The following is a 20,481-nucleotide window of genomic DNA, read 5'->3' on the forward strand; positions in this document are numbered from 1 at the left end:
CAATCAGCGTTTTGTTGCTCGGTTCCTCCGATCCGACTAGAACCAGCCGTCTGTTTATTCCTGAATTTACCATTTGTTTGGTCGAGATGCGGCTGTGGGGCATGTGACAACTGCAGATTCAACTCCGTATCAGATTTGCAAAATCAAAGCGGGACTACAGCGGGAGATCACTTTCCCTCCGAAATCCAATATGTTGTTGGAAACGATTGCCTGTCAGAGGGGCATGTAAGGCTGCGGACGTTTGACGGATCCACTTTACCGAGTCCGAATAATATTTGAAGTGGCACTAAGCTTCTACAACTTTTGAGTCAGAAGACACAAAAATTATGTGTTTTTCTGTTAGTTTCTTTGTGTTCTCCATCATTTTCATGTCAGATCCCGCACATTTATTCGTTAACTCTGGACTTGCTTCAGTAAATAAAATGGTCACTTCACAGCCATGACATGCAATATAAATGCAGGTTTACAATTTTAAACAAAGACTGGAGCGAAACCTCTCATCCCTATCACTTTTTAAAAGGGCTTTGTCGTTTTCTTAAATTGTCTTCTCGCTCATCTTCACCGTGTCTTGTTAAAGTACTTAGCCTGAAAGAATTCGACACTTTCCTGTTGAATAACTTTTTACATCTCTGAGCTCCCTCAGACTTCAATCTTAACCATCTCACTCAAACGGCATCATAGCTGACTTTGCCATCCAAGAAGCTAAAGACTGTTAGCCTAGAGCTGTAAAAAACAGAGCATCAGGACATTTTTGTTTTATTTCTAGATAACAGAAAAGCATCTAGCTTGTACTAAATAATTTAATATAGTTAATAAAAAAAAAACGTCAAAAAGCACAGGATTTCAATGTACTGTTCAAAACTGTTCACAAAAAGAAAGATTCCTAGTTTCTGTGAAAACAAAACGAAATGCTGCTCCCAGGACTGCTCAGTTCTTTATCATGTCAGAATTGATTAGTAATTATTAAGCCACAAATGAGGGTCTAATGCAGTGGTAGATTCAAAGTGTATCCTAGACCCCTTCTTTAGACTCTAATTGGGTCTTTTTGCCATATTTTCAGAGACTAATGAAGTTGTTTTACATTTTGTTTAATCCTTTCCACTCTTCCTTTCACCAGCTGTGAGTTATTTGAAGGTTTGCTGAGAAAGTTTCAGAGTGTTGCTTGTTCACAAAAAAGGTACCTTCGGTCATGTTCATTGTTCCTCCATAGCGTCTGTGTCTAACATGCTGTTTTGGTTTAAAGCAAACCACTGCAAAAACCAGCACTTTAAGCCCTATCATCTTTCTCCTGTAGCCTGCAGTTTATACAACCAAATGTCCATCTGACCGTAAATATTATGCTATGTAAACATGGATCACAACAGTGGTGGGAGTGGGATTCCTGGGTTGACATTCCAGTGGTAATGGCTCAGTTTTTGTACATCTTCTCTGCGTTCTGTCAGATTCACTAAGCAAATATCAGCGAATGTTTATCTACACAAAGCCACACAGTCAGCACAGAGAGAGAGAGGCTCAATAACAAGTTATCTCATGATAGACACACGGTCAATATTAGTGGATAATACTTCTGATTGAATAGTCAATAATTCCATTGAACTTCTATCCAGAACCGCACAGCATTCTGGGAGATGTAGGCAGAGAAAATGGTTTAGCCGCTCGACCTCTCACAGCCGGCTACGCAAGGTCGGTGGCATCAACTGGCTCACTTGCTTTTTGGTTACCTAGCAACAACTCGTTGAGTAATGTGTGGTTGCCTAGCAACAACTTGTTTAGTAACTTGCGCAGCAGCGGTTTTAGGGTTTCGCCATCGATCCTCATAAGTGCTTAAAGTAAAAGATACATCTGGATTTCAGATGTACAAAGCAAAAAAATGAATAAAATAATCAATAATTATCAATATCGACTGACGTGAAACGCTTATATCGTGAAACGTTTTCCAGTCGTGTCGCCCAGTCTTAATATCGGATGTGGATATTGCCTCAAATGTTCAAATCTGTGCATCCCTACAGGAGGGAGATCCAAAACTCCAAATTGTAGAATTTATATTGTGATTTAGAGGGTGAAATGTATTTAAATTTTAAAAACAGCTCATCTTTGACTTGATGATTATTTCTTGTTAGTTTTCCATGTTGCTGGGAATCTTTACTCTATAACACAGGTGTCAAACTCCAGTCCTTAAGGGCCGCTGTCCTGCAGTTTTTAGATGTGCCACAGGTACAAAACACTGGGATGAAATGGTTTAATTACCTCCTCCTTGTGCAGATCAGTTCTCCAGAGCCTTGATGACCTAATTATTCTATTCAGGTGTGGAGCAGCAGAGACACATCTAAAAGTTGCCAGACAGCTGCCCTACAGGACTGGAGTTAGACACCCCTGCTCTGTAACATTTGGTTGGACCTAGAAGATTATGAAGTATTTTTATAATTCCGCCTCGTTTTGAGTTGGTTGTTAGTCAGCTTTCGTTATGGAGAGTTGCCTTAATTTTGAGCCACATATCCAGTCATTGCTTTCTTTCGTTTTTCTTTTTGCAAAGTTGGTCACAACTCGAAGGCATTCGCTGTGAAATGGATTTTTCGCAGCTCTGGGCATGTTGGAGGCCGCGGCTCCGCAGGTGCCAGGCTTTCCCCCGGCCAGCGTCAGGAATGCGTTGGACGCCAGAGAGAGGGAATTCCGCGCATGTCTTCCATTCAGAGCGAGGCTTTGAAGCGAGCCGCTCGCCCGAAAAGACCGTCGGTCCTGAATCCCAGTGGCCTCGTGCCTCTTGACTACCCGCCTGCTGGCTGATGCTTTTACAGTTTAATGAAAAACAAAAGGGTCATCCAGCCGGCCTGTGTTTTTTTTTTTTTTTTTTTTCTCCTTTCTTTCTCTCAGGCAAACCCAACATCTGGATTATTAAAGAGACAAACGATGAGTGTCTCCCGGCTGTGTTGAGCTTATGGTTGAGAGGAGACTCGGATATCTGATGTCTCGTACGTCCTAATGGCCCGTTGAACTCACTGCGGCTTAGCTCGCTTGATTCATCGGCTGCTTGTGTGTGAATGAACTTTTGCACTGGCGGCTCCTGGGCCTCATCTGTGTGCAGATGACAGTCTGCATGTGTGTGTGTGTGTGTGTGTGCATGTGTGTGTGTGTGTCACGACTCACGAGCTTGTCTCCTCGTACCTGCGCCTATCGTCATGGCAGATCCCCCCGCTGTTTCATCTCATCTAATAAATCACGTGGCGTCGTTTTGATGAAGGTATTTACAGCTTGTGATCTCCTAACTCCGCCCGTCTTATCTGTTCCCAGGACTCTGGGAGAGGCATGGGCCCAGCTGAAGAAGAGCCTGGCAGATGAAGCTGAGGTTCATCTGAAGTTCTCTTCAAAGGTAATCTGCTTCACTTCACGACGTTTAGATCTGAGGCTAAGAGTGAGCTAAGGCAGCATCACTGAATCTGTTGCCTGCAGGTTTCGTTTCCGACAGATCAGTGCTCTGAACTGGAAGGAAGTGTGGAATCCTCACCTGAGTCCATGCTTTGTAGAACTATATTTTTTTGTGTAATGCTAGAATACTGTACTAGCTTTGGATGTCTAGACCTACGGAGTTAAATTTTGATTCTTTTATTCTGGTCTGTCAGATTTGACCGAGTGCCCAAAATTTGCAACTGATACTCGATGGATTTAGATTTGACTTTGACCAGGCCATTCCAACAATTTGATATGTTTTGACTTGACCATTTCACAGCAGCTCTGCCTGTATTTTTAGGGTCTCCTCCAATCTCAAGTCTTTTGGCTCTTTTTCTAGGATTAGCAGTTATTTCGAAGAGCATTACCTCAGCATGACGTAATGTTACACACCTGGTGTGTTGCCTTGATTATATCATTGGAGCTCCAGCTCCACCTTCGACGATGAAGCTCCTCCCTGGAGCTGCAGTTTCAAATCTTCTGAGCTTCCACCTCACAGAGCATCTCTCCTCTGTGTCTCCTCCACTCAGCTCCTTCAGACTATCCAGCAGCAATTAGCAATCACCTGGTGGATCTGCTGAGCTCATTATACAAGCCACTTCTCAATGAAAGGCTGGTAAAAAAAAAAAGCCTTGTTAAAGGGTTAATAGAGGAGCCATGTTGTGATGACTTCCTGAAGGCGGAGCTTCAGAAAGAGCAGGAGTTTCTTACAGACACAGAAGCCCAATTTCAAGGCTTTAAAATTTCTTTTTAGTCGTGTTCATACAGAATATTTATGGCAACTGGTGGTAACATAGTTACTTTATTGTGCTATAAAATGGCACTATATGCCTGGAAAACGCATACCTTTAAAAACATAAGATCAAACTATCGCAACTTTCACAAATGAGCTGTATTTACACTGAGCTTGTGTCAGACTCAGGTGGAGTCCAGTTACTAATTAGGCAGGTTTTGAAGGCAGTTGTATTTGTTTTCAGAGTGCTACAGAAATGGGGCTGAATATTAATCTACACCACACTTTTTAGATTTTTATTTGTTAAAAAATTAAACAATGTTGAAGACCATTTATGTCTATGTCACAACGGCTGCACTACTTTGTGTTGATGCGTCACATAAAATCTTAAATACCATATTTCTAGGTTTGTAATGTGATAAAGTTAGAAAAAAAAAAACGTCTTGCAATCTGCGAATCACTTTCCCTCGTTTGAAGACACACACTAACCCATCCGCTCGTCACCATCGCTATTGTATGGTGGTGCGACGTCCTGCTTTGTTTGTGACCATGGAAACAGACTTATTGCTGACTCTGCAAATTGTGTTTGTGTTTTCCTTCAGTTCAGGCCAACTTTCCAATATTTGAGCACGCAACTCTGCAAATAAGAGGAGATCGTCTCAGAAAGCATGCCACCGACAGCCAGTTGAAAGGCCTCCTAGTGTGAGAAACACACGTCCCAATTAACTTTTCACGTTTGATAAGCTGAAGAAGAAGCAGGGGAGAGGAGAGAGAGAGGCAGAAATCCGTCCTCGGTGATGTTATGCTCCAGAGATGCACAGATGTGCGGCATTCTTCCAGATTCTCAGAGGAGACAGGAAGGATTTGAGTGGGAATGATCTTTGAGTGATGGGCTGCTGCGTCGACTACAGGAAGGAGTTGCACTCCTTATTCACGGCTGACAGCTGGGGCAGAACGCCACGTCTCTTATTAGGATCATTAAACCAGCGACGCACTCGCCGCAAAGACTAAAAACCGACATGATCTTGTCACATTCGTTTTGCTGGAAGCGCCTCTGTTTACGTAAACTCTCCACGGGCTCGGGAATCAGGAAAAGGAAGCAGAGCGGTTTGGATAAGTCTGTAGTTTCGGATTTATCATCCTCACAAGCTCGGCGAGAGAGGATGATGACATAATGTGGAAAGCTACTCAAGAGCACGCGGCTAATTAAGGCTTTTTGGTCTATATTCGTATGCAAACTGGTCAAAATCGTATCCTCTTGTGATTCAAAACCTAAGCTTATAATTCTCACAGGAAAAGCATCGGTAGATAAGAATGTCAAATAGTGATGCATCAATGTAATCCAGATAAAAACTGGTGATGGAAACTTGTTCCCGCGTTAAATAAAAACTGAAAACATGCAAATCTATAAATGAGCAGTTTTTTCAGTCTGAAGGAAAAGTTTAAGTGTAGAACAATTCAGTCCAGGTTTGATTGGTCCACATGTGATGGTTCTCCTGCTCTACCCTTTCTCAAGAAACGGGGTAAACGTTCTTTCGTTTGTTCCTTGGATGTGCTGATCTCTGGTTTGTTTTGTGAGCAGCTCCAGAGCGAAGTGGAGAAACCTTTCCTGACGTTCAGAGAGAACTTCAAGAAGGACATGAAGAGGTTCGACCACCACATCGCCGACCTGCGGAAGCAGCTCGTCGGCCGTTACGCAGCCGTGGAGAAGGTGAGACCAGACTCAGTTCGCTCATTTTTAGCCTACGGATAAAAAGTAAAAACATCCACACATCTTCCATGAGAGTCATCTTTTTTCCATCACTATGATGAAAAGACCACATTTTAAAGAAAAGACCTAGTGAACAGGACTTGGTTCTCTCAAAGTAAGCATTTTTAATTTTATCCGTTTCATATTGGAGTGTTTTTTTTGTTGTTTTCTTTTGTCTTATCTCGTTCAGGCTCGGAAAGCTCTGGCTGACAGACAGAAGGAGCTGGAGCTAAAGACCCAGCAGCTAGAGAGCAAGCTCACCAGCAAGACCGAGGAGGAGATCAAGAAGGCTCGCAGGAAATCCACACAAGCAGGTCAGAGCAGAGGTCATCCCGGGGTCGGGGGTCCCACGTCTGTGTTTGTTGTTATAGCTCGGCCAGAGCGCCTCCTGCTTATTTATGCCGCACGTCTGCTGTGATCACTGAGGCTGGTTAATCCTGACTGACTGGCGTTGTTGTGGGGACACGCTGGCTATGGGACAGAAGAGTTACTTCCTGTCTGCAGAAGCCTTCATCTTTTACAACAGAACAGCAGATATGTGTGTGTGATAAATAGTTGTCTTTTGAATACCTTCTCCTGCCTTTTAACTTCATTTTCAACACCCCGCGTTAGGACTTCCACACTGAAGAGTGGTGATGGTAGCATGACATGTTTCCATTTTCTGTAGGTATAGTGCATTCACTGACTGGAAAACAATTGGATTTATGACGTCTTGACTGCCAGGTCCACCAATCATAGCTGGTCCAACTAAAGGTGCATCTCCAATAATTAGTTTTACAGAGTGCACTCATTATTTTGAATGTTTTCTCTTCTGGTAGATCTTCCTATCATTGTTAACCAAATCGTGGTGAAGTCATCCATATAAAATCTCCTAGAGTCCCAGTTAATCCCTGTTAATAATTATCTTAAAGGAAATTACATCTGAATCCTCCTCCACTGTTTTTTTTCAGCCCCTTCATTGGATCGGCCACTTGAGGCTGTCTGTGAACCGACTTGCTGAGTTGGTCCGTTTTTGAACCAGTCGTGCACTTTATCGGGGCCGAGAGCCACAGTGGGATTTTAAAAAACAAAAACGTATTTGTTATTTTTAAAGCCGGAGTGTTACAGAGGCAAGATGAAGGCTAGAAAGAGAAACATTTCCTGCTCCATCAATCTGTTCACACCAGACTGAGAGCTGTGGGTGCAAACTGGCTTTATTGCCCCAGGAGAAGAAGAGAAAGGGGGGAGGTGCACTCCCACATGCTGCACAAATATACAACCATTAATTATCTGATGGCCAAAAACATCCCGCCCACTAAGTTAATTCATGGCTTTGTGGGTTTCGGAATAAAGCGTTAAATGTACAGTGAACCACTGCGTTAAGGCGGAAAAAGTTACTTTTTTACCATGTAATGATGAGTTTTTGGGGATAAAAGTTGAATTCTCTCCACTTGGTGTTTGAGCTCCCTCTAGTGGCGACGTGATTATTGCATAGATTATTCAGAAGAGATCTGCCACACTGTGAGCCTCTTCAAACATTCGTCATGAGTGAACCGTCAGTGTAGGCATAATGAATAAGCAACGATACTATCGGCTTATTGCAATGGTAGCTGACTATCGCTTATTGTGGTATATAAAGGACCCTTTGCAACCTGATTATGTAATGAAGAGATGAGGTATTTTCTTAAGGGTTAAGCCGTTGCACAAAGAGAGAGATCTCTGAATCGTATTACCTAATGGAAACAGTTATCAGTTTTATGTTCCAGACAAAACGATGTGTTTCACCCTTCAGAGCCTTGGTGGCGCTGCCTGACACAGTTCAATCAACAAGTGATCTTGGACACGCGCAACTTCTTTGATACTCTTCTTGTCAGAAGGCCATTGTCCAAAAGTCTTTCCCTTTATTTGCATGGAAATGCATGTGGAACCACCTGCCACCAGCACAAGTTCTGGACTGGTGGCAACACAGTGGAGCTCTTTGGTGTCATGTTTGGGTTAAAGTTTTTAGCCCACATACGAATACTCTATGAAAAAGCAAAATACATCCATAACAGTTTTATTGTGCATTGCAGAAAATCATGATTTAGCAGGATCGGAGACCTATTAGATTGCAAACAGTTGAAGTTCTCCCACATGCTAATTCGTGGTCACTATGAAGACCATGAATTAGTGAGATGTTATCAAGTTGAATTATGATGACATGAAAGCTTGCAGTGGCTTGCTGGAAAATTTGGAGATGTGTCCCTAGAGGGGGCACTGAGGATCCTTAGGATGCTGTGACTGGTGGATTATGTCTGTGATGTCTGAAGGCTTTAGATGGGCGTATGGGCAAGAGAAAAGAGATCTGTACCAAAATACCAAAAATACTCATCGAGAAGGTATTCTCTAGATGGATGTTTGCAGTCTCTCTGTTTGGACAGTGATTCAGTAATCTTCTCATGGTAGAGCAAACTCAGGAGTCACTGAAAGGCAAGGAAATACATAGGAGGCTCAATGAGCATCAATTCATAAGACAAGCGTTTAGATATACCACATCTTGTTGACCAGCTGGCAGTGACGGCATGTTCCTCCCAGATCTTTTATATGCATTGCCTGATGCTGCTTAGGAGATCCCGGGTCATGCCATGCTCTTACAACCTACTGAGGAGCACAAAGCCTGAGAGTGAAGCATAAAATAAAACGGTACCTAACCCCGTCAGAGCCTGGACAGTTGGAGACATCCTGAATCCTTCTCCATTGTACCTGTCATTGTAAAGCAAAAATAACGACGGCTGGTTGGAAACTTGTCTGCCCTTTAGATAAACAGTGATTTCAGCTGGACTCTATGCGGAAATTGAGTTATCTGAGTATATATTTTTTATTTATTTTTTATTTTTTCCCCCACCAGCGGGTCTTTTTGTGGGCTCTAGTGTCCCTTATACCACAGTAGGCTGACAGGAAAGGGGGAAGGAGAGGAGGGAAGACATGCAGCAAATGTCGTCGGGTCCGGGAATCGAACCTGCGACGGCCGCGTCGAGGACTGAGGGCCTCCAAGCGTGGGGCGCGCTACCCTCTACGCCACCGGAGCACGCCCCTTATCTGAGTATTTTATGCCATGACAAAAGTAAAAGCCTTAGCAGGCCTCGAGGTTTTTCTTGTTTAATAGGTGCGATACCTCAGGAATGCCCATGGTTTTAGAGGCAAACTCTCAGCCAGACGGTGACGTTATGAGTCAAGCAGGCACAACCACATGCTGTCACATGGAAGAAGGAACGCTCCATCCCAGCACAGTCTCACACAGAGCCAGCCCGGCTGCCTGCTCCTTATGCAACTTGGAGAAAACAGAATGCACAAACCAGAGAGGAGACTCTGACCAAAACAACTAAATTATGGCATCTGTTTGCTCATAATAAAGTCATTTGCGCTTAGATTTTCATGCTTTATTACAGAATCTCACCACTGTATTAACGGTAAATGAATAAACAAATGTTAGTAACTTCTTTGAGTTTATTGTTTTTGTGTCTTTTAACACGAGAACGTTCTCAGCTAAGCTGTTAGAAGATCTCGTTGATTGCAAACTATTATCTTCCAGAAACCAGAACACAAACTTGGAAAAAGACAGAACCAAGAACCTTTAGAACATTACTCTGTTCTGCTTGGCTGGCATCTGTTTGAACAGCCTTTCAATCTGCTTTGTCTCTGGACTTTGACTGGGCCATGAAATACTTTTTTCCTGTGTTAGCGTGAGGAGTCACAGCTGGAGTCACAACCCGCCATCTGTAGAAACTCACAGCAGCGACTGAGTCGGACAAAAAGCCACAGACTGGGCAGAATGTCCAATATGGCTTCTGTTATGGCAAAGTTGAGCCGAGTCCTTGCTAGGTACTACCGGAAAAGTACCATTTGAGTCATCTTCTATCAGTAACAGCACCCACACTGAAGATTGTTGTTGCCAAAGACCTCCTAGTGTTTATGCGTGGTGCCGTCATCGATTTCTGCGTGTAACACGTCACGTTTTGTTGCTTATCTGACTTTTTTTCCTCCTAATTCATGATTTGAACACCACTAAACTCAAATGGCTGCACAAGCCTTCTTACAGCAAGTTAAATAAGATCTATATCGAGGTTTAAAAGCTTTCTGTGAAACAGCTTGTTGTGAACATGTTTGAGGTCAGTAACCATGGTGCCCTCACTGTGTTTGTTTTTAGACAACGCAAGCTAACGCTGAAGACAGAAGATGCTGACCAGCATCGCTTCCTCCCTGATCTTATCTCTCTCTCGATGAGTGTTTTTCTGTTGTCAACAGGATGCAGAATGTGTCATCACCCCTTTTTATACTCTGTCGTAATGAAATCCATTATCAGCCCAGATCCTCTGCCCTGCGTTCGAATAACAGTTTGTGCTGCCGGGTGCAACAGTCTGCAAGCGTGACAGACAAGTCGAGGGATAACTTGTCTTGTGACTCCACCTGCTGGACGTTTTGTGTTACATACTGCTAGGAGTACTGGGACTGGGGTATTTCTTGAATGAACTCCTTCATATGATTGTTTATTTCCCCCCATCCTCCAACAGGGGATGATCTGATGCGCTGCGTCGACCTGTATAACCAGTCTCAGTCCAAGTGGTTTGAGGAGATGGTCACCACCAGCCTGGTAAGGACACACCAGTGTGTGATGAGAGAGAGTGTGGGTGTGTGCGCGTGTGTGTGAAGCAGGGCTGTCTGAAACAGAGGTTCAGGTTTTTTTATGTCCTGTCCTCATCAGGAGCTGGAGAGACTGGAGGTGGAGCGGGTGGAGATGATCAGGCAGCACCTCTGTCAGTACACAACTCTACGCCACGAGACGGACATGTTCAACCAAAGCGTGAGTGCAGAACACAGCGGCCCGCAAAACTGCAGACAATTAATTAACAAAAGTTTGACAGTTTATTAGATTAAAATTAGTTTTATTCGATTAACTAGTAACATCTCCCAAGAGTTTACTCCAGTAAACGGCACCACTGGTTAACTTTAAGCAAAGACAGAATTAAAGATGGCGGAGCGTCCCGGAACAGGAAAGAGAAACGGTTCAAATAGAGTCTGGTGAGGGACGTTTGTGTTTCGAGTTATAAACAGAAACAGTCCGTATTTAACACACTTCACACAAAGAAATGTCGAAATATAATGAGGTTTAATTTTTTAAAGATGTAGCCCTTAATGTTTTTGAAAGACAGTCAGACTCTTGATACAAGAGAAAACTGTATCAAGTTTACGGTTTCTTAAAAACCGGACACTTTCTTAAAAGTGTCCGGTTATTAATTAATCGTTAGTCGATCAATAACAGCAGTTAACTTGGGATTAACTCATTAATTCCTTTTTCTTTTTACCCTTTTTTCTGTGAAAAAGCCCAGAAAAAATTTAGCTTTCTCCCAGTTTTTCTCAAAGTATCTTGTGCTGATTTTTGAAGCTATTATGGAAGAGACTCCCCTGCGTTATATAATTATCTCCAGCAGAGGGAAGCAAAGAGCCGTTTCGCAGTACTTGACAAAAAAAATTATAATCCATCTACTCACAGAGGAGCTTCGTATTCGCTGTTCTCAGTTAACAGCTGCTTTCTTTGCAGACTATGGAGCCGGTGGACAAGCTCCTGCAGTGTGTGGACCCCATCAAGGACAGAGAGGTGTGGGTGCGGGAGAATAAGACGGGGGAAATCAGGCCTGTCGATATAGAGATCTGAACTCCGGGGTTAGTGAGGACAGCTCCCTCCCTGAGGATGTGCCTGGGAGCTCTGAGACGGGATCTGTACCTCTTTTTTTCCCCCACTAATTCACGCGTCACTGCAAGCAGACCGAGGACGAGCTCGCCGGACCTTCACCCGTCAGCTGATCCTTCCCCGGGCCCCCGACGAAGACGACGTCCATATTTGAGCGAAAGGTTTCGAACAACGCCGAGGCATTTAAGATGCGGCGGCAGAGTTTTGTTTTTAAGTTACACTGATTCTTTGAACGGAAAAATAGCAACTGTGAGTGGGAATTGTTTCCTAAAGGATACTCAGGTGAGGTGAAAGATGAAGTAGCACCAACCTGTACATTTTGTAAATGTTGAGAAGCCTTTATGTCGCGCAACAGTGTAATGCTAATTCATGAGAACTGCCATGATTTAACAGATGCTGCTAAAACTAAATGCAGTTAAGGCTAAGAGTTTTGCTATGATACTCCAAAGCCCAATGAGGTTATAATTCAGTAATAGTAACATCTATGTGACTTAGTGGAGCCGCGATTTTTACTGTTGCTATAACGTTCTGTTGAAGCTCGTGGGCTGTTAAATTTCAACAAGTGATATATTTACCAAAGTGGCTGAACCACCTAATAAAGAAGGTGATTATCTGGTAATTATTTTGCAAAGGATTCTTCATAAAATCAAGAAAATTATGGACAACCTTGAGCATCCTCTTCATGAGACTGTTGTACTACTACAAGAGAGAGGCTTCTGCAGAATAGCTGTAATACAGACTGCTACAGGAGATCTTTCTTGCCCACAGCCATCAGCATCTACGATCTCTTTGAAGAACCTTGGATAATATGAGTAACAACAACATTTGATTTCCCTCTGGAATTATTAATGTATGATTGAAAATGAATTGACCTCTAAAATAAGAAAACAAAAATTAAACATGCCTCTTTTACTGAAAAATAATCACAAACGGGCTGGTAAATATATTTCTGGGAGAAAAACTGTTGTAATCTATTAAAAAAAGCAGACCTGGCTAACGTAAAAGCTTGGATTTGCCAACAATATGTTTACAGTTTGTTTATATGAAAATGTGGTAATAAAACTAATAAATTTACTCAAAAAAAAAAAAAACTACATGGTTAAAGATTAGCAAACAGTCATTCGTAGAGAACAGAAAGGAGGAAATATTTTGTGGCACAAGCTAATGCCGATTAGCTGTTAAAAGGATCCGCGACTATTTGAACATGTTGGCCTAAATATACTGTAATTTTCCTGTTACCTAAAATAAATTGCTGTTTGTTATGCTCCAAAAATCACAATTACTTCAAAAATGTGCATCTTTTCTTAAATTTTTCACCCACGGAGGTAGCCATTTTTTCACCGTTGTGTAGATGACGTCATCAGGTCCATTCTGTACTGGAGTCTACAGTTAGCCACAGGAAGGCTAACTTTACCCGAGTAGTTGTTTGTCATATTACCTTTGACTGGTGCAATTTTAGATAATGCCACACTGTGTCACTATCGGCTGTGATAAAAAAATAAAAATAAAATAAAATAAAAATTGAAGCAAATCTGGATGATTTCCCACGCGATAGAAAGGAGAGCGCAACGCGAGAGCCGGTCAGGATTTGTGTGATCTATAAAATCATAAATTCTACGTCTATGGTTACAGGATCTACTGATGAGTTTTCCTCCACGAAGGTTTACAGTCAGGAAGTTGCACTTTAGAGCTGGAAGATTAAAGTCCAAATAAAAATGAATCTATTTTAATAAAGTTCTGGTGTTCCATTGTAAATATTAAAATGTGTTTTCCATTTAAAATTGTCTCTATAGAATGTGAAATAGAAAGGAAGACAATTTAACGATATCTAAAGGTTTTACATAAAATACAGTGCACAGAAAAATGAAGAAAGTTCCTTTGGATGGACTTGTCCAAGCTAAAAGTTGAACAATTTTTATTATTTCCAAACCCTGACAGTATTACTGTTTTGTTTTACTTTATCACTTAAAGATATTCAATTTCTTCTTTTTTTTTCTACGAATAATTAAGGGTTGGTCAGTTTGCAATGGCTAAAAAAAATCCATCTAATGTCAAAACGTTTGTTTTATGTTGGAAAAGGCGAAAAAAGAGAAAAAGTATTTATTTTATAAAAGAAACAATTTTCACATTAAAACAGTAAATGATTTGATCAGGCCTTCTTTCATCATTAGGCGCTGATATAAAGTTTGGATACAGGTTTGGGCAGAGTTACACTTTCAGATAAAATCCATTGAAAACACACTTAATAACATTGATAGGAAACAGGGCATTGATCGATTGAATCATCGCTTCTTGATCTTTAAACCATCACCCATTTCAGCATCTGAGTTACCAACTCAAGCAACCAAAGCTCCCTGAAAGCATTTTAAATCAGAACTAAATGTTGGAAAGACAGACTACCTGTTTTTTTTAAGAAAGCTTAGCAGAGAACACGAAACAAGAATTTAGCATTTGATTAACAAAAATCAGCACTTGTTGCATGCAGAAATGATTAAAGCTGGAACATGTCAGTGGTGGAGGAGGACAACAGGAAAACACACAGGAAGGCGACTCCCATTATATACGAAGAACATAAAGTCCTGGTAACGTATTGCTGATGTTCCAACACTGCAGCGCTGCTTGTCTCCGCAGACGACATTCGAACGTAAAGTCCGGCTAATCGATCATGAGCTTCTTGAGGGAGTTGAGGTAAGCCGGAATGAGGGAGCTGACCGACTCGTTGTCGTCGTTCAGGATTTTCTCCCCTCTCCCCTCGGATCCCACAGAGCTGGGCGACCGGACCAGGCCTGGGTACGGAGTGCTGTAACCCTGCCGGAGAAAACACACTGCTTTCAGGACGGAAACACTCACAGCTACACGGTCGATCCATAAGCTTTCCCTTAAACATTAAAACGGTGTTGTAGTATCTTGAATGTTGTTGTGTTTTGCCATATTACCGACGTAAACTTCAATGAGTTTTAATTAAATTTAATGCGACAGCCCAACAAAGAAATTGAGAAAAATAACATTGAAGTGTGGTTTGTATTTGTATTCCTGAGTTTGCAGGATCAAAAACCAGCAGGAAAACGGTTGGGGTTTGTGCCTCTGCTTTCCTCCATTCTTCATAGAGACAATAGCCAGGATGGAAAAATATGGCTGCAAAACATATCACAACAAAAGCCTTTCTTATATCAAGAATTATTAATTATATTTTTTAAATATTTGAAATTCAACCAAATTGCTGGTGTAATCTTTCCTGTTTTATCCACAGCTTTCTCTCTACTGTCGTCGTGCTTTTTATTTTTAAGCAGTTATGAGGAGCAGAGGTGAAACATGAAACTGCTGCTGCGCATGTTACTTAACAGGTTGTTGCTAGGTAACCACAAGTCGCTCAGAAGGTTGTTGCTAGGTAGCCAAAGAGTGAGCAAGTGAGTTGGTGCCATGCTTGGCTGGGCGTGAGAGGTTGAGCAGCAAAAGCCTTTCCTCTGCCTGCATCTCCCAGAATGCTGTGCGGTTCAGTGTCTGAGTTATATGGAATATTCTATATAATGAATGTTTAACTTTCTATCAGGCATTTTAGTTACTGATATCGATCATGTGTGTATCGTGATATATATTGCTATTGATTCAGATTCTCAGTAGGATTCAGATCTGTTCTTTGACTAGGCCACTCTAACACATGAATAAGCATTGATATAAGCTCCTGAAGCTCGAGGTGTTTATTTTTAGGTTTTTGCTTCCGACGCTAAATGTTTTACTATTTTTAAGTGTAAGACACTTTTAGCAGACCTCCATTTCTTCCACTTCTCAATTATGCCAAACTCTTTGTTGGTTTATCACATAAAATCCCAGTGAAACAAATAGTTCCATGTTGTACTGAACAGGTTTGTCAGAAACAGATGATTTTGGTTCTCCTTACAGAGGAGTATCCCTTGCCGAAGCTGCCCCTGTTCTTGGTCCTGATCTTAGTCAGCGCCGACTCTGCGATGTCGGCCCGCTCCTCCGCGTCGTCCAGCTCGTGGACGGTCTTCCTGTACTTCGCCAGGTTCATGTTGGCCTGCTCCTCCTGACGGGGCGACAGCGCATGGTGAGACTCAGACAAGCACAAAGCCACCCAGAGAATTCATAGCGGCGGCGCGGCGTACCGCCTCCTCCACTTGTCTCTTATAGGCCTTCATCTTGTTCTGCAGCCGCTCCACCAGCTCCTGCATCCGCTGCTGGTTCTTCTGGTCCTCCTCGGACTGGAACAGCAGCTCCTTCAGGCGCCGCTCGTTCTTCCGCAGCGTCTTCACCGTCTCGGCGTGCCGCTTCTGCTCCGAGTCCAGCTCCAGCTCCAGCTCCTTGACCTGCACAGAGTCACGTTTTCTGCAGGCGCGGCCTGAGCGTGTGCAGCGCAGATGTACATAAAGAGAGTACAGGTGGGGCTGTCGGGTTTTTGGTTATTGGAAATGACATGTTTTTGAAAAATCTGGACTTTCAGGCTCTTGGGACTCATCTTGTTTCTATTTGTTTGGACTTTGAATCCAGTGCAACTGTGTGACAAAATATAAAAGATCCAGCTAAGATTTCTTTTTTCTTTATAACAATAAATACAGTCAGAAGAAGACATGCCATAAAGTCATCTGGCAAAGTCAAAATTATACAAGAGCAAAGTCAGACATAATAAGCTGTAATATTAGGAAAATTAATTAGTAATTTTATGCAAAGTCAGACATTAAAAAACAACTGAAATTTAATCGCACTGGATTTCTTTCTTACTAAAACAGCTTTTTTTCCTGCTAATTTTAGGACGTTCTTCTATAATTAATTGCGTCTTTATTCTGTTAACATTACACCTGAAGTACAGATCTCACCCACGATACTGAGACCGACTCGGTACCGTCCGGCCCACCTGTAGAATGGATCATCAGCATTCGAGAGCCGAAGAAGTTTTTCTAGGAACTGACCTTCCCCTCCAGCTTCTGGATGATCTTCTTCCCTCCTTTCAGAGCCATCTGTTCGGCCTCGTCCAGCCTGCTGCTCATGTCTTTGATCTGGCCCTCCAGACTTTTCTTCACCCTCTCCAGGTGAAGCGCGTGCTCCTGCTCCAGCCGCAGCTCCTCTCCGACTCGCGCCAGCTGACGGAGCACAGCGTTTTGTGGCGTGTTTAAAGGTAAATGGCTCGGCGGCGGCGGCGTCCCGAGTCTTACCTCGCAGCCGGCCTTCTTGACCTTGTCGCCGCAGCCTCTCATCTCCGCCTGCAGCTCCTCGTGTTCCTGCTGCAGAGCCTGCAGGTCCACCTCCAGCTTCCTCCGCCCGGTCAGAGCGGACTGAAACTATACGCAGCAAACACATAAAACAATAAATGTTCAAAATGTCCGATTGGTGTCAAATGGGTGCTACGGGAACAGAAAGTTGACCTGTCCGCTGAGGTCGCTGTGCTTCTCGTTGGCCTCCTGCAGCTCCGTCTCCAGGACTTTCCGGGCCCTGTCGGCGCTCTCCAGGGCCGCGCGCGTCTCCTCGCCTTCGCTGACCAGCGAGGCGCAGCGGCGCTCCAGGGCCGCCTGCTCCTCCCGCTGCTCCTCGTGGCTGCGCACCTCCTCCTCCAGCTGAGCCTGCAGCTCCTGCGGCGGAAACAGAACAACGAGGTCTCAAGGAGGCGTCCGTATACCCTGAGGTTCGTAAATGTCCACACTTTTCAAATTATCTGAGTTTGCACATTTCAACAAGCTACGCTAAATGGCTCAGGGTCAGTCAGACTGGATGGAGAACATCTGGCTGGAGGTTTGGGAAAGTCAATCTCTGCACCTTATGTAGGTCCTAACAGGTATCTTGGGTTGTCGCAATGAGCAGTAAATCAATTAATCTGTGTAAAATTATAACAAAGCTCAACAGTTTTCATTTTCATTTGTTTTTCTCTTTTTCTTACCAAAAATTGGATGATAAAATTCTTCAGTCTGGGGCTCTGGTCTCAAATAGACCCATTTTGGTTTAGAGAATTTATTAATCATTTTATTTTATTTTTTTTCAGTTATTTTGTTCATTTATGTTGCATATTTAAAATGTCTTACAGTTCCCAGTGTTAAATAATCATTGGAATCTCAAAAAATGTCTTATTGCAACAGGCTTAGACGATTTATCAAACATCTGTAAAACCCTTAGTGACCACTTCAAGTTCTGATTTATGCAGGAAATTTAGTTGGAAAAAAATGTGAGAATTTTTATTACTCCTTGAAGATCTCCGAAGACAAAATGCCAAACATGCAGGGAATGTTTCCATTATTTAATGTCTCCCCCTACTGGAGAGAAGTGGTTAAGACCACTAAACTGATCACCGGGCTACAGATGGAGAACTTCACCGTATCCTAACCGGACTGAAGACACAGGATAGATAACTGTTACAAATACTACAGGTAGCTGGCAAAAAAGTCATAACAAAAAAAATGGTTAAAGGAGGAACCAGCAACTACTTTGGAATGGATGGACGTAAATACACCGACGCTATGCAATGGAGCGACTGAATTTGTTCTATTCCTCAGAAAATTGTGAATATCGGAAGAAAAAGAAAAACAGAATATCCTATATCAGTGCTGAATATCCAAAATCTTCTTGTTTTTTTTGTTTGTTGTTTTTTTTTTCATTTTTTGCCCAGTCGATCAGTTTAGGTGGACAGCTTTTTGAGTTAGTCAAAAATCTTGAAAACAACTAATCAATATTCCTTAATTTCACAGCTGCGCATTACTTTGTGTTGTTCCATCACGTAAAACCCACGTCGAAAACAAAGACGTTTTTTTGTGGCTCGATAATCGACCAGTTTATAAGACATTAAAAAGAAGGAAAGAAAGAAAGAAAGAAAGAAAGAAAGAAAGAAAGAAAGAAAGAAAGAAAGAAAGAAAGAAAGAAAGAAAGAAAGAAAGAAAGAAAAAGAAAGAAGGAGTGAGCGGACCTTGATCTGCTGCTGCATCTTCTTGCTGTTCTTGTTGAGCTCCGCGTTGCTCTTGGTGAGCAGGTCCACTTGCACCTCCAGCTCGTTTATGTCCGCCTCCAGTTTCTTCCTCAGCTTCAGCGCCTCTGTTCTGCCCTTCACCTCCACGTCCAGACTGGCCTGCAGGGACTCCAGCGCCCTCTGGTGGCTTTTCCTGAGAAGACGAGCGTCGTTTTTTCCGGGGTTCAGCTCAAAACGGGCAGTACTGCTCGTTCAGAAAGTAGAAACGGCCTCTGGCTTACCTCTAGAGGTCGCACACTGACGTTATTGGCCCGCAGCATTAAATATTAATACAGAATAATAATAATAATCAGACACAGTTCGAGTCAAACTTCAGAACATTTTTAATGCCACCTTGAATCAAACTTTAAACCAAAAAACTATAAATGTAAGAGATATTGGGAGGACCCTTATGTGTTACAATCAACCACATTAAAAAATAAATTATTTCTGTGGTCTGTTTGAGCCTCTGAGCAGCGAATTTGTGAGAATTTCACATTGAACATGACTCTCCACCCTGCATAGAGCCTAGCTTAAAGGTTTTTTCCCATCGAAATGCTCCTAGCTTAGCAAGGGTTGGTAACGAAAGTGAGCCAGTGTCAAACTCAACATTGTCCTGCCAAATGGGGGGAAATTTTGCATTTACTTTTGACAAAACAAACTAGCTAGCTAACTAATTTACTCTCGCTAGGTTGCAAGTGTAAATTAGCAGGTGGTTTTCTCAAACGCCTCGAGTCATAGAACGGGATGATGACTCAAACCTTTGCCTGACAGAAAAGTCTCGCAGCAAATAAAGAAAACACAATATGTACAAGGATGTACGGGATTCAATGAATATATAAAACCTATGATTAACATATTTAAAGACAGCACGCATTTTTAAATGAATCCAAGGCCTCTTTTTTAGATTATGAATGTAAGACCTTTTAAGGACGTGTGGACACCCTCATTCAGGCGTCATTCTCTGCATAGATTCTTGAAGTTGACAAGGAGGAGAAACTCACCTTGCCACTTCAGCCTCCTCCTCCTTCTCCTGCAGTCGACGTTCCAAGTCACCTTTAGCCTGGGACAACTCCAGCTGAAGCCTCAACACCTTGGTCTCCTCCACCTGGAGAAGACAAAGGGGGGGGGGACGGTTTACCACAACAATCACACATTTTGCTTCAAAAATGTCATTTCAGATGTCGTGCCAGACCTCCAAAGCTGCCTCCGATTCCTCAAGCGAGGCCTGCAGCTCTTCTTTCTCCATCTCAATCTTCTTCTTGGATTTCTGGAGCTCATGGACACTCTTACCTCCATCTGACAGCTGGTCTGTTAGGTCAGCTATCTCCTCTGTGCAATGAACAAACATGAAACAAACAAAAAAAAAACTCAGATGTCGTCACAATGACCTTAAGTTTCCTGCTGGATTCAAGCTTTGTGAGCATCTGATATTCTGGATGTAAGACGTGTGCATTGCAACTGATTCTGCTTCAAACTGCACGGTAGATAGTAAATCCAAGTCCTATGATGAAAATATTGGCCATACATTAACATTAATGCGTGTCATTCTTACCCTGGAAGGCCTTGTTCTCCCTGCGAACAGCCTCCAGCTGCTCCAGACACTCTTCGTGAGCCGTCTTGACCTTAAAGAGCTCGGCGGCGTGCTGCCTGCTCTCCTTCTGGCAGCCCTCCACCTCGGCCACCAGCTCCTCACACTTCTGCTTCCAGTCGCCGAGCTGCTTCTCCAGCACACGCTGCTTCTTGTCCAGCGCCTGACCGCAGCTGCTGGCCTGAGGTTGGGTGGAATGCTGTGACTGCACTGAAAAGATTTGCTGCTACAACCTTCGGCTAAGTTCACACGAGAACACTGCCTGGAAACTGATTTTGGAAAGACTTCCACGTTTACACGGCACAGCCGAGAC

General features: G+C 42.9%; 2 protein-coding genes across 15 annotated transcripts in view; one reads left to right on the forward strand and one right to left on the reverse strand.

Moving 5' to 3' along the window:
• gas7b (growth arrest-specific 7b) overlaps window positions 1-13,342 on the forward strand; it is a 66,706-nt gene extending 53,364 nt beyond the window's left edge. For 5 of the 6 annotated variants that reach the window (XM_044102485.1, XM_044102486.1, XM_044102489.1 and 2 more), the window contains 6 exons: window positions 3,289-3,367; window positions 5,760-5,888; window positions 6,118-6,241; window positions 10,457-10,536; window positions 10,648-10,746; window positions 11,485-13,342. In XM_044102485.1, coding sequence (XP_043958420.1) covers window positions 3,289-3,367; window positions 5,760-5,888; window positions 6,118-6,241; window positions 10,457-10,536; window positions 10,648-10,746; window positions 11,485-11,598 — 625 coding nt within the window. In that variant the 3' untranslated portion in view covers window positions 11,599-13,342. The remainder of the gene's footprint in view (window positions 1-3,288; window positions 3,368-5,759; window positions 5,889-6,117; window positions 6,242-10,456; window positions 10,537-10,647; window positions 10,747-11,484) is intronic. The other variant, XM_044102491.1, reaches the window with a different exon arrangement.
• Window positions 13,343-13,718: 376 nt separating this feature from the next.
• The window catches only part of LOC122823151 (putative uncharacterized protein MYH16), a 52,091-nt gene continuing 45,328 nt past the window's right edge, over window positions 13,719-20,481 (reverse strand). For all 9 annotated transcript variants that reach the window (XM_044102465.1, XM_044102469.1, XM_044102464.1 and 6 more), the window contains 10 exons: window positions 20,133-20,349; window positions 19,773-19,909; window positions 19,582-19,685; window positions 18,539-18,731; window positions 17,013-17,216; window positions 16,803-16,928; window positions 16,560-16,730; window positions 15,759-15,959; window positions 15,533-15,679; window positions 13,719-14,442 (listed from right to left, as the gene is read on the reverse strand). In XM_044102465.1, the coding sequence (XP_043958400.1) occupies window positions 14,290-14,442; window positions 15,533-15,679; window positions 15,759-15,959; window positions 16,560-16,730; window positions 16,803-16,928; window positions 17,013-17,216; window positions 18,539-18,731; window positions 19,582-19,685; window positions 19,773-19,909; window positions 20,133-20,349 (1,653 nt within the window). In that variant the 3' untranslated portion in view covers window positions 13,719-14,289. The remainder of the gene's footprint in view (window positions 14,443-15,532; window positions 15,680-15,758; window positions 15,960-16,559; window positions 16,731-16,802; window positions 16,929-17,012; window positions 17,217-18,538; window positions 18,732-19,581; window positions 19,686-19,772; window positions 19,910-20,132; window positions 20,350-20,481) is intronic.

The sequence above is a fragment of the Gambusia affinis genome, linkage group LG20, assembly GCF_019740435.1.
Source record: "Gambusia affinis linkage group LG20, SWU_Gaff_1.0, whole genome shotgun sequence".
Lineage (NCBI taxonomy): Eukaryota > Metazoa > Chordata > Actinopteri > Cyprinodontiformes > Poeciliidae > Gambusia > Gambusia affinis.